Here is a 14,753-nt window from a genome sequence, read left to right on the forward strand (position 1 = left end):
GCATGGCGCCCACAATAATGATCTTATGGCATCGGGTCTATCTGATCGGGTTGCATCGCATCGCGAGGGGAGGCAGTACGCATCCTCCGACCTTTTCATACCCCCACTTTCCACGTCAGCGTGGAGTTGATTCTATATAGTGTGGCGAGCGGACGTAGATGACTTCACATGTATTCTGTGTCCCCTCGCGGGGCGCGCTGCGCTCGCCACCCTTCAGGCTCGGTGGCTCGCTGCGCTCGCCACTCTATATTGAAAATCAACTCCACGCTGACGTGGATAGTGGGGGTATGAAAAGGTCGGAGGAGGCGTACCACCGCCCCTCACGGGCTCGCTGTGCTCGCCACGCTTCGGGTTGCCGTTCATAGTGTGGGTGTCGTAAACAATGGGGGTGCATTTCAAATATTAATCACCCATCAGGGTGGGTGTACAATTAAAAATCGGGTCTGGGGGTCCATTTAACATACTAATTAGCCATCAGGGTGCCTTTACAATGCAAAATCGGGTCTTGACGCATCGCATGCCATTGTAATGGCATGCGATGCGACGTGATGTTAAAATTGTACAGAATTGTACAGAAAACCCTGATATCGGCTCTGATCGGGTCCCATCGCATACCTTAACTTAATGGTATGCGATAGACCCGACGGGCGCCGTTCTAGGAAACAAGTACCGAAAAAAGTCTTGGCAGACAAGACTATCTAGTGGTAATCTAATAGTGCATAGTGCAAATCTAATGTAGATAGTGCAAATCTAATAGTGGATACACATGGTGCGATTTTGCTTTCGATTCGATCCGATTCCATTAGGATCGAATTGGGATGGAATGAAACTGTACGCAAAATGCATTCAATTTGACTATATAGTACAGATCTGTACTATAGTCTTCCCTGCCAAGCCTATTTTTTTATTAGATTTACACTACACGGGAGCGTGCATCGGGATCAAATATGCATCGAATGCTGCTGAAAGCATTCAATGTGCATTTAGTTTCGATTCCGAATAGAAAAATTGTGCATATCTCACCGTGTGTACACGCTAAAATGTGTTCACTACTGAATTCGATTCGATCCAGATTTGATTTCAATTTCCTGCCTGAAGGATCAGGAACACTGTGAGATTGAATCCAAATCTAATAGTGCAAAAAGAATGCAAAGCAAATGTACATTGCACAGTAAATCAAATCGAAAATAGTGAAAATCAAAAAGGAGTAGAAAAAACTTCAGAACAGGTCGAATAAGCCAAATCTAATCAAAATCGAATCGAAAACGGAATCGAAACCGTGTGTATGCACTATTACTTTCAACTGTTTGTGGTCACAACTGTGTTGTTGAGCATAAAGTCACAAGGGCAATTACTTTTCACTCCTCTGTTCCAATAAACTTTTCACAGATTCCTTGATGTGGGTATGTCTCAAATGACAGTGTAATGCAGTGGTTCCCAAACTGTGTGCCTAGGCTCCCTGGGGTGCCTCGGGACACTTGCAGGGGTGCCTCTGGTTGGTCATCCAGGACCAATTCAAATTATTTATGATCAATTATTTCTGCACAAAACCAGTGCTGGTGGCTGCCAATCATAAAATGTGTACAATCAGAAGCAAATCCTGTCCTTTACCACATAACTGAACCTAAGAAGCACATATAAACAGAATCTACTTAATTTGATATATTTTTTTGGGGGCCTACGGGTGCCTTGGAAAAATTCTGATACTCTAGGGTGCCGTGATTAGAAAAAGATTGGGAACCCCTGGTGTAATGGTTAGAATTACAGCCTCATAGCACTGAGGGTCATGGGTTTGCCCTAACTGCAGAGTTTTTTATTCTCCCCATGCTTGCATGTGTTTCCTCCGGGTACTCCAGTTTCCTCCCACAATCCAAAAATATAATGGTAGGCTAATTGGCTCCCAACAAAATTAACCATAGAATGTCTGTGCTCCACTGGGGCAGGGACTGATGTGACTGATGTGAATGTTCAAATATTCTCTGTAAAGCGCTGCGGAATATGTATGCGCTATAGAAGAAACTGTTAATAATAATAATAATAATAATAATAATAATAATACACGGGGTGGGTATCCCAAAACCAAAATATTCCAAAAACCGTAGGTTTTAATAATACTTTTTTTTTTTTAAGTTAACCCGCCCCACCTTTATTTATACTCAACTCATCCCCAAGTGTCCATGGGACTCTTCTTCAGCGGCATCCCCAGTCCCAAAGTGACGCAATGCATCCTTGGGACCGCGGATGCCGCTGAAGAGGAATCGGATGGCCGCAGTGGATGCCGAGTCCCTGAATGTTCAAATATTCTCTGTAAAGCGCTGTTGAATATGTGTGCGCTATATACTGTAAATGATACGTGACCCGGTAGATCAGGTGCGATAGAAAAATTGAACACCATCCTATGGGGAAATTGACTAAGGCGAATATGCCTATTTTAGGTGTATTTGTAGGCAGTCATATGCAAATACGACTGACTACACGTATTATCACCATTTAGTATGCCGAAAATAGGACATTTCGTATTCGTATTTACAAATACGAATGTATACGCCATTGACAGAATCCGAGTAGGAATCACCATTCATTGAAATGGTGATTCCGAATTTACTAAGCGGCCGTATGTAAAATACGGCTGCTAATTGCCGTTATACTGCCTCTAATTGCTGCCAAAATACGCCTGGAAAAATACAACTCATTTTCCAGGAGTATTTGGCTTTAGCCTGCGTGGATCAGTAAGTCCGTGCAGGCTGCAATTTAAAAAAAATAGAAGAGATAAGTTCAAAAAAGGGCGTGGGGTCCTGTAACTAGCTCCAGGCTCAAAGAGACGGTCCTGGTTTTAAAAATTCATGGAACAATTTAAGTAGGGGTTCCCCTGAATTTTTAAACCAGCACCAGGCTCAAAAATTTTGTTGGAAGCCAATCAGTATATTTTTGGATTGTGGAAGGAAACCAGAGTAAACCCACCTAAGCATGGGGAGAATATACAAGCTAATGCTAACCATTACACCATCCGTGCTGCAGCAAATGAAATTGTGACTAAACCATCAAAACATGTTTAAGAGTATAATGAATTTCTATATTGCCTTTTCTTGAGTGTTTAATCAGAAAATTATTCAAAAGAATCTTCATACACATGGCTATTATTCTGTTCCACCCACCCTTTCCATATGGGTTGGGATTGTTTGGTCTACAACAACTAGGTGGACAAGCATTAGGTCGACACCACTAGGTCGACAGGCAGCAAGTTCGACATGGGTTTAGGTCGACATGGGTGTAGGTCGACAGGGCATTAGGTCAACACAAGCATTAGGTCGACATGGGCAAGGTCAACAGCTAAAAGGTCGGGTTTTTCACAATTTTTTTTACCCGAATGTCGACATGGACACAGTTTGAAGTGCTTCGCTCGCGATGCTTCGGGCACGGTGACTCGCTGCGCTCTGCACACTATTTTATTCTCCCACCACGCCCTAGTGGATGGTAGGGCATGAAATACCGCCTGTCGGGACATGTCGGCTCAAAAAAGCCCATGTCGACCTAATGCTTGTGTCGACCCAATGACCTGTCGACCTTCACCCATGTCGACATAGACCCATGTTGACCTTGCTGCCTGTCAACCTAGTGGTGTCGACCCAATGCTTGTCGACCTAGTTGCTGTAGACCTAATGTCTGTATCCCGTCCATATATTCTAAATGCATAACAAATTGTTATTATGCAAAAATGAAATACTGTCTATTTGTACAATGTGCTTCTGTAAAATTGATCCCTTTAGTTTTGTTCAGTCCGGCTAGAAATCCGCATATTGGCAACAGTAAAAACTTCATAACATCAAAGACCAACCTATTGTACTACAGGTTGAGTATCCCCTAAGGTGCGTACACACGGAGCAATATGATCGCTGGCAATATATTGCTCAGTGTCCCATTTTCATCAGCGACCAGAGATGGACGCTGATGAAAATGACACACTGCCGGGAGAAAAGGCAGGGGAAGTCGCTGGTCGGAGGAGCATGCTCCTCCGACTAGTGACCATTAGGGGGCTGCAAACGGGAGCGCGCACCCAGCGAGTTATTGCCAGTGCAAACTCCAATGCCCGTGTGTACGCAGCTTCATCCAAATATCCGTTATCCAAATTATTCCTCCGAAAACCATACATTCCAGAAAGTGAAAAAAAAAGTTTCACTTTTTTTGCTAAAAACCTACTGGGGAGACCTGTAACAGCACTACTGAGGAAATTATATATAACTGGCACTAAATATCTGCAAGGAAATTGATTCAGAAAGTGAGAGATTTGGTGAGAAATCTCCAGTTTTTTTTAAAGAAGCAATCATTTACACTGCAAAATCAAACTGGTTTTGCAGTGTAAATGATTGCCGCTTTAAAAAAACCTGGAGATTTCTCACCAAATCTCTCACTTTCTGAATCTCTCATCCTATTAAATCTCACCCAGTATCTGAGATTGTACACAAACTTTGTTTCATGTTTTGAAACCTTGTTTTTATGCACAAATAAAATATATTTGTGTTATTCATGTGTTTGATGTGTTTATACAATATAAATGCAAGATACCTCAAACTACATCATTGAATTATAAAAATATTCTGAAATACGAAATAATCCGTTATCCAAAATTCTTCTGGACCTGAGCATTTTGGATAAGTGCTACTCAACCTGTATCACTCTAGTATCACCGGCTTCTTGAATTGACTTTTGTAGACCTATCTATCAGAATTACCTTTGAAAAATATTTTCTATTGCCTGCTCAACTACAAAAAAAATCTTTGCCAGAGCACTTGTGAGATGGACAACTTCCCAGCAGTGCTGTCTGGCAGTGGTAAGAAGATACCATTATTTTTGACCCTCGTGTGCCCCGTTCCGATGGAGCCCTCCACCACCCTCTGCAGCTCCACCAATGCCCCCTCAGCTGCCCACAGCTCCCCCCGATCCCTGCCCATCACCCTGAAGTGTCCCCTTCAGATGGAGCGCCTTTTCACTGGCGATCGACAGCTAAGGGAATCTGGCGATTTCCAGCACTGGCTGAGAGGCACTCCATCTGTATGTGAGCTTATAACTCCAGTTATCTACATTAGTGGCACCTGGATGGCAAATATAGTGGTCTCATTGAAGCACAGGATGATTCTCTGTCTACTGTGGGAGAATGCTTTCAAAACCTGACATCTACTAAGGTAGGAAGTGATGGTATTGGAAGCAAAATACTTGAGGAGCAGTGCCATTGTCACGCCTGTGGTCTAGCTCTGGCTAGAAGTAACCACAGCCATAGGGGCTAATTCGAGGGAAACCTGGATGCCTTGAAAAGGCGGCTGTGTATTACCTTGGACACCGTTTCCACAACGGAGGAATAAATAATAACTGGTATTTATTCTGCATGCTGATGAAGGAACAGCAGCGGCAGTTGGCAGAACTTGGTAAATGGTACCACAATCGGAAACAGAATATCACATGCAAAGTCATGGGCACACTGTTTGAGCAATGACGAAGTTGAGCAATGGAGACGCAGTGTGAGTACACTGATGAAGTCCTGAATTAGTGATTGAAGTTCCAATGCACCAGTTCCAATAGGCACTAGAGACAGTTGGTGCAGTGTAGGAACACTGATGAAGTCCCAGTAAATAATACAGTGGCTCAGATGGAGACAAATGAGGTGATACTGACCACTGTGAGCTTGGAAGATACAGATGCACTGAAGGTAATGGTGATAAAGGATTGATGCTGTAGTACAGGGGTGTCAAACTCAAATTCATCGGGGGTCGCATCAGCAGTTTGGTCACCCTCAAAGGGCCGGTCCCCCAAAAAGTACAAATGACAGAAAACTTGTACAAGGTGTACTTTAAAGCAGTATGAAACAGGACATGCATATAACAATAATGCGATAACAAAAATGGTGGGCCATCAAACACAGAGCTATGCTGCAGAAATTTAATTCCACATCCAGTACTAATTATATTGAGGTGCAGGGTTCAGTGGTAGACAGGGACAGAAGGTACAGAGCTCCCTTAGGGATGCTAGAGGAGGTGACACCATTTTGGTAAAGACATTTTAATGTGGGCTAGCAAGATAGACACGCAGTGACTAGAGGAGAGCATGGCCTGGTGTGTAAATGTCACCCTCAGTGACAGAGATCCCCACGTACAGCGACCAGCCCGAGCTATACACTACTAACCTATTTCAGTCAGCCGCCTCGCACACACGGTTATCGCTACTACCAGCAGTCCAGCACGGATCGCCAGCTGCGTGACGTCCCAGTCACCAACCCTGCAGCTCCGGCGAGCGAGTACGCTCGGGGTGGGGGGTGGGTGAGAGGAGGTGGCCTAGGCAGGAGCTGGGACACACTGCCCCTGCGTGCCATCTACTCGCGCGGGCCACATGACGAGGTCTGGCGGGCCGGATTTGGCCCGCAGGCCTTGTGTTTGACACCCGTGCTGTGGTATATCGATGGTGGAGCACCATTGGTGACCAATTGTCACCGTAGGATAGCTATGAGGCTAGTGGGAGACTCAGGAGACCAGCTGCAACTGATGGAGAGCTGAATTCGAATGATGATTATCCAATGTTGGACCGATGGTGACCAATTGTCACTGGAGATTACCCGTGAAGCTAATGGGGAGCTCAAGAGGTCGGCTGAAACAGATGGAGAGTTAAATTAAAATGATGACAAAGATCATATAACTCAAACGGCGCCATAAGAAAAATGACTGGTTAACTGTCTGTAATTACAATATACAGTGATGAGAACAAAAAATATACTTCCATTATATTGTGTGTTGTTGTATCCTGTTTTAGAATGATTTCTTCAACCGTGTCCAACTCAATCGGAGCACATATACAGGAGGAGAGAAAGGCTTATAATGGTGAAGCCAGTTTTAATACATAAAAACCATACAATATACACTTATAAATTCTAAAATGATTTTCCAAGGTAATCCAGGAGGTAGGAGCAAAACAAAACAATTACCAGCAATACAGAACTTGTTTTAAGAATTTCTAAAGTTTTGAATAGTCACCAGTCCTATGCCCGGTTGAAAGGACTGGAGCCTGTGATACCGCTGGAATGGAGCTCGTTCCTGGATCCTAACTGGTCTCGGTTGGGGGTGCCACAAGTCTGGCTCCAGTCCTTTCACCTGGGCTCTGTGTGTATGCACTTGCCGATGCTGGCTCCCTGCCAGGTCCTCCCTGCCGCTTCAATGTTGCTGGGTACACACACTGAGTTTTTTGGGGGGTTTTCTACATGCGATGTAGATTCGATCCCAATGCATGCTCCCATGCAGTGTAAATCGAATAGAAAAATAGTCTTGGCAGCCAAAACTATATAGTGGAAACCTAATAGTAGATAGTGCAAATCTAATGTGTTCACTGCAGCATTCGATTTGAGCAGCATCCCCTGCCTGAAGCCAGTGTTGATCTAATAACAATTCGAATGCACATCGAATGGAAGATCGACTAGAAAATAGTGGAAATGGAAAATGAGTAGAAAAACTTCAGAGCAGGTGAAATAGACCATATCTAATAGAAATCTAATACGGAACCGAACCGTGTGTACACACTAACTGTGAGCATGGCCCTCCTTCCCATCTAGCAGATGGAAGCAGAATAGTCTAATGATTAGAATCCAGTAGTTGTGTAATGTTAAAGTCATAGTATATGATCTCTGTGGTCTATTGTTCATGTTGCCTGATGCTGTGTGATGAGCAGCCTGACAAGTTCCTGCAGTGACTGGTACTTGTGATTCATCAGTAGGAGGCCACCTCCTCTCGCTGTCACACTCTGCATCATTATCCTATTTGTCAATGTTAGTAGTGATAGTGCTGACTGTGGGCTAGACCTGGAAAACAAGCAGAACTGTTGCACTGCCAGAAAGTGTCCAAAGCTCAGGCTTCTGCCACGTCTCCCTCTAGAGCACACACTGCCCTCCCTTTCCTTCATGTTGTAGGCATACTGTAACAAAGGCATAGCGATTGCTGCATTGCTCCAACCTCAGCATATTATGCATTGCTTTTACACAAGACAACACCACTGTATGTTTAGATTTGGTATTGTTCATTATGGGCATTTTCTGCCACTGTGTTAAGATGTAATTTATACAGAGGTTAATCTGAACTACAGAAATAACATTACTCAATCTCACTGATATACGGCCCTCATAAGGGAAACCATCACGTGTGCACAGGGTTGGAGCTGTATATGTGTTTCCTATCTTTTGTAGTCTGTTAGAAGACTGTGGCCTACTGAAATTCTCCTTATTACTATACATTATGGCCCTTATTCTGGTTCACCCGCATGTGGTTTTGTCCATTTGAGAAGGAATTTGCCTTTGCGAGTGAACCAGAATAAGGGCCTATATGTGGGTTTACACTCATGATACAGTTAATGTAAGACACTGAATACAGTGGAATGAAATCTCCTTACAGTGCATGCTTCTTCCATATGGTATGTGTCTTCTCTGATGCGCTTTGATTTCCATTCCTGGTTAAAGGTTACTTTTAAGATGACGACCTAGTATGTTGTGTCGTTATGGTTACAGTTGTGTCAGTATTTTTTGATAGCCAGTTTTTGTTTGTTTGTATAGATGTATGTATGATTGACAGACCATCGATCGCATGATAATAAAATTATACACAAATTGCTTGCTCAGTATGTGGTTACATTGGGAGTTGCTGGGTTGGCTAAGCGTGAGAGGCAAATTGCATTTTGGGCACTTTTAAATGACTTTACTCCTCCTTATTACTTATTTCTCCTCCTGTGCAGTAATGCCCATTCTGATTGTGTTTCCTGCAGCTTCTGAAAATACCTTATCCATCAACTAAAGTTCCTTCTCATTCCTAAACTACAATGTGTTTTACCTGCTGTGTTTAATTATACATGGTTCTGGGTGGCTGGAGTTGTAATCCATATGCACACTATTTACAACTATTTAAACATGCTTGGGATAGGCATATGAATATCCTTACAAAGAAATAAGGATTAAAAAGGGTTGAGTTTACCTGAAGGTAAAAAAAAGGGCAGACTAGATGGGCCAAATGGTTCTTATCTGCCGTCAAATTCTATGTTTCTATGTTTCTAACTCTGCATTCTCTCTGCTCTAGATCGTTTGAGATTCTGCCATTGCTAATGAAAGTGTCATCAGAATGAGTCAGCAAGGCTACGTGGCACCTTCTCAATACTCCCAACCTGGATTGGGAGGCTATCCTCCCGGCTATGGAACACCTGCCATGTCACCTAACTATGGACATTGTGCCGGGCCAAATGCTGGATCTCCTCCACCACAAATAGGTCTGTATTGTAACATTAGGTGGATAAATAGCATTTGTTGTTCAGTGTACCAGAAACATTACTGCTGACATTTACTTTTTTGGAGGCCCTTTTCTTGAGCTTAATAAATGCATATCTCACCTTGCTCCATATACGGTCTTGCTGGGTGCTGGTTTTCCCAAATACTACATTGTTTTCTTCAAGGCCTAACTTTTGGGCAACTTTTACTCAAATATCACCCCTTGTTTCAAGAAAAAAAAAGCTGTCCTTCACTATGGTTGTACCTGTTTCCTCTAGAACAGTGTAAGAGAGCTGTTTATTACTTCAAAGTCTTGCAGTAACGGTTGCCATGTTATAGTGGTTGCATAGTTAAGGCAGACTACGATAGAGACTACAGTCTGTACCAACTCATCAAACCCCAAAGAGTAAGCTTTTCCGAGGTTGGCTACTCAATAGCTAAAACTAAATTCTAGATCACATTAACCATTGCATTTAATTTTTGCATGTTAAATTACTCAAAACAGTGTCATGGTGCATTGTAGTCACATGGAAATGTGTGCCAATATTTCAGTGGACAATGTAGCCAAAATTGGCCACATTGAATAGGTGTGTGCCAGTATTCCCAACTGTTGGAAATATCAGCACACATTGAATACCCCCTTAAATGCATTTTCCTCTAAACAGATACAAAAAGATGCCCTGTGCAAGCAGACACTCACAAAATATTGTGCGCCGAGAGGCGCTGCTTGCCTTGACTGCAACAATAATGTACAGTATAAGGACATATTTGTACATCTGTTATGGCATTACTGGGGAATCCAATCATGGGATCCCAAACAGCTTCTGCTGCCCAAATTCCCTGTGATCTCCTGCACCAAATCTTGTCTATTAACAGGATTCCCACAATGGGGGAGATGTACTAAGCTTTGAAAAGTGATAAAATGGAGGATGATAAACCACCAGCCAATCAGTTCTCAACTGCCATGTCACAGGCTGTGTTTGAAAAATGACAGGTATGAGCTTATAGGCTGGTGGTTTATCACTCTCCATTTTATCACTTTTCAAGCTTAGTACATCTGGCCCACTGAGTGACTGTCTACCCAAGCTCTGTGGTAATATCCACGTGTGGCACAGTTCCATATGTCTATCAATGAAGTAGGAGGGGACAAACCAGCTGGTGGGAAAGGAGTGAGTGATGTGCTTAGTAGTATATAAAGCACAGCACTTCCTCCTGCTAGTAACAGAAATAAAAGGTTAATGGAATCGGAGGGGCGATTCAGTTAGATGCAGCCATTTACTGAATGTGTAAAAAAAAGGGGTAGCCTGGGGCTTTAAAAGCCAGACCTATTCCAAACCGGGTCAGCGGCGGTGTAAATGGGTCACCTTTACACAGGACTTCTATCCAGGTCCTGACTTGGGTAGTACACAGCTAGGACCTGGGTAGAGGGCAGTGTAAATGGGTATGCCGGGTCATCCGGGTCGGCCCCCATTTACTTCAATGAGGGGCGTTCGCAGGTTGGATGCCGCACAACCGGACAATGGCTGGGGGGACTACACAGAGGCTGGAGCTTACCTTGCTGCTGGGCTGTCCCCAGCACGGCGATCGGCGGTGCCGGCGGGGATGACCTCGGTCCCGGCGCTTGGAAATGATGTAATCTCCAAGCGCCGCCGCAGTGTAAATGGGGTAAATACCGGATCCAGGGATTTTTGTTGTAAAAGGGGTATTAGAGACCCTTAACCCATAGAATCCAGGCTCCAGACCTATGGGTTAACAAGGCCATGGCACCTGCGGACAGGCAATTTACCAGGGATTTTGTCAGTTAACTGCAGCCTGTGGGCTAATTGAATAACCACCTGCTTCAATTAGCCCTGCAAGAAATTACCGTCGCTAATTAACTTTTCCCCTAGACAGTAGTCGCTGTAGGGATAAAAACGGGATTGAGAGTAGACAGTACTATTTGGAAGAGAGTCTGATACCCCTTTCACACTGCAGCTCTAAAATGGTATATTGCCGATTTTTTAACCTTTTAAAATGGCTAGAGCTGCAGTGTGAAAGCACCAGTTTTAAATTACCAGTTCAAGAAAAATTCACTTGGCACTCAAAGGATTAAAGATATCAAGTGTCGCCACAGTCCGACATTAGGTGGAAAATGGGGCTGTGTTCAGGGATTTTGCTTTGCCTGTCTAAAGCAGGCGAAACAATATCCCAGATATTCCCACAATCTAAAGTCAGCAGAGATAATTTGTGGAAATGAAATGTTGGGAAGTACAAATGAGCCTATTCATTATGCTAATTATCAGAGTTGGGGCATCCCATCTTTGCAGGTGTTGAAACAGTGATTGCTTTGGTGCGAACACATCTAATCCGAAAATCAGAGGGATCTGAATGGATCCCTCTTTGCGACTGGGCCTGCTTCCAATAGGTAAGAAGTGGGGGTGTGGGAACATCTAAGGATGGTGAATGTTCCTGCAGTCAAGCTTAGAAATGATGTATTTTCAGAGCTTGTTGAATTTAGGTCCCCATACTAGTGTATGTGGACGGTGGGACAGATTGGTACTGATAGATGCTTCAGTGCTCAGTTTTACCTAGGGACTGCAGGGCTGCGTCCCACCTTCCAGTAAGAATATGCCACAACCAGTGATTCTGAAGTGATTGCAGTAGCTTCTCATTGGAAGCAGAATCTGCTAATCACAAGGCATGCTGGATTGGAATTGGCAGATACAGCTTCCAGTGGCAAGCCTTTCTGCCAGCTCTAATGTGCTTTTACACTGGAGCCATTGCAGACCCTGGAGTGCTCATGTGCAAGTTGGAATGCCAGACGTAATTTGCGTCTTGGGGCTGATGCAGACCCTAGAAGCTACAGGGGAGAAGGAGGGTTGGGGTGCTCATGTGCAAGTTTGCATTCCAGCCGTAATGTTCTTCTAGTGTCTGCAGCCGATGCTGTCCCTTAAAACCAGTACGCATACGTGAGTGTGTGGGGTTTTCTCCCCTTCTTTACCTACATTGACTGTGGTTTGTTCGCACTTGCAAGCCTGTTTTTTTTTTTTTCACCTTCTTTTGTAGAAATTAAAAGAATTTGATCTCACTGTATAAACTCCAATGTGTGTAAATTGATTCTTCTCTAGGATATTATTCCAGTAATAACTCTGACAGTACATCAGATAAATTTGACGTATATTTTTTATCTTATAAACATGTATTGTTTTATATTAGAATTCAGAAATGTTGAAATCTGGGGTGAGTTATAATGTATTCAGAATTCATAAATCAGGGTATATTGCGCTCTACCTGATATATGTGCGTGGTGCTGCTTGTCCTAGGGGTTTGTCCAGAACTGGACAAATGGTATAATTTTAAACAGGATGGTGGATAGCGCACTCTGTGATTGTTTGCAGTGTTGGTCAGTTGAGGGGTAGGGGAGAGGGGAAGGGGGGGGTTGACGTCACAAGCGGTGCGCTGAGAGACACCGGGTCCGACAGACCGGCATCTCGGAGCACACGCTGTCAGCGGGAAATCCATCCACAGCAGACGCCGCACTGATTCCGGCACAGACTCCAGGAGAGCTTTTGGACGGCACAGTACATCCACCAGGAAAGAGGTAAGAAGCAAGGTGCGGTACGCCGCGACTTGCTTATCTTTCTCCCTTCCAGGACTTCCGCACGCCTGTACCAACTGCACACCCATTTATTCAGGAGACTCCAGGAGACATAAGTCAAATTGGATTTATGGTTTAAAGGCACCTGTTGGTGTCCTGATCCCCACAGGGCTCCTGACCAGCATACACCATCAGCATTTGGTACTACCGCAGCACACAGAGACAGCTTATCACCCGCACCCAAACTGCACCCCTATGAGGAGACATAGGTCCTATTAGGAAGTATGGTAGAAGGGAACCTGTTGGTATCCCTATTACCCCTAGGGCTCCAAATAGGGACAGTTAGGTGATTCCCTAAACACCCATTGAACTGAACCATTGACTGTGTCACCAACAGCTCCATTGGAGCACAAGCCTAACGTATCGTATTACTGTATAGGACATTGGTACGACCTCATCTAGAGTATTGTGTTCAGTTCTGGAGGCCATATCTCCAGAAGGATATAAATACATTAGAGACTGTACAAAGAAGGGCAACTAAAATGGTGCATGGCCTACATCACAAAACGTACCAGGAAAGACTAAAAGATCTTAATATGTATACTTTAGAGCAGAGAAGGGAAAGGGGGGACATGATAGAAACTTTCAAATATATCAAGGGTTTTAACAAGTTACAGGTGGGAGACATTCTTCACAGGAAGAGGAGCAGCAGAACACGAGGACATGCACTGAAACTAGAGGGAGGAAGATTCAGGGGAAATTTGAGGAAGAATTACTTCACAGAAAGAGTAGTAGATAAGTGGAATAGCCTCCCATCAGAGGTGGTAGAGGCAAATACAGTAGTACATTTAAACATGCTTGGGATAGGCATATTGATATCCTTACAAAAAAATAAGGATCAAATATGGTTTGAGGTAACATGTTTAAAAAAGGGGCAGACTAGATGGGCCAAGTGGTTCTTATCTGCCGTCAAATTCTATATTTCTATGTTTCTATGTTACTATATTTAGTTAATAAATCATGAGTTTTATCATAAACTACTCTCTGACCATCATTTAAATACCCAGTAACCCTGCCAACTACCCTACCCCCTCCCTAACCCTATTCTCACCCACCCCAATCCCCTGTTCCCCCTCCTTCCCTACAACCCCTCCCCCCCTTCCCCTCTCCCCCCCCACCCCTCAACTGACCAACACTGCAAACAATCACAGAGTGCGCTATCCACCATCCTGTTTAAAATTATTCAGAATTCATAATTGTGCTGCTTTTCACTGATAACTGAATTATTACATGATATTTGTTTTATTTCCCTGGTACTCTGAGTTTATTTGAAAACAGTAAATATTTGTATTCTAAGATGAATATAATAAGATTATACTGTTGTATTAGGTTACAGATTAGTGATATTTCCAGTCTAATAAACTTAATATCATGATTTTTAGATTATATTACACAAGTGGGAATAAATTTGGAAACTTTGCTGGCCCTTCAATAAATGCTAGTTGAGATAAACAGCAAAGACTATGGGGCATATTTATTTTTTCCCCTCTTTTTGCAGAAATTAGATATACTATATTGGGGCAATTTACCAAGATGCTTTATGAATACTGTAAGAAGCTGTATGGGTGAAGAGTTTCCAGTTCAATTATAGTCTCGTGTAACCCCTATACTAGTGAGTGGTGTCCCGGCGTGCCAATACCCATTGGAAACCATTTTTCATTACTAAGTACATCATTATTTGAAAACTACAGATGGGGCAGGTCCCATCTTTGCAGGGGATGGCAGCCGCCATCCCCCGCCAGCGCCATCTCTATAGCGAGAAGGGGACGCGCGCGTACGAGAGGCGCGCGCGTCCCCTTCCGACGGCGCTTCCAGCGCTTCCCCCGGGTCACCGCC

The 14,753-nt window shown here is 43.7% G+C and overlaps 1 protein-coding gene across 2 annotated transcripts in view; it reads left to right on the plus strand.

Annotated features, from left to right (window-relative positions):
* Positions 1-14,753, plus strand: part of SEC24D (SEC24 homolog D, COPII component) — a 108,523-nt gene that overhangs the window by 10,662 nt on the left and 83,108 nt on the right. For both annotated transcript variants that reach the window (XM_083174461.1, XM_083174462.1), the window contains exon 2: positions 9,096-9,282. In XM_083174461.1, coding sequence (XP_083030587.1) covers positions 9,138-9,282 — 145 coding nt within the window. In that variant the 5' untranslated portion in view covers positions 9,096-9,137. The remainder of the gene's footprint in view (positions 1-9,095; positions 9,283-14,753) is intronic.

The sequence above is a fragment of the Crinia signifera genome, chromosome 1 (assembly GCF_055691185.1).
Source record: "Crinia signifera chromosome 1, ASM5569118v1, whole genome shotgun sequence".
NCBI classification, from domain to species: Eukaryota; Metazoa; Chordata; class Amphibia; order Anura; family Myobatrachidae; genus Crinia; species Crinia signifera.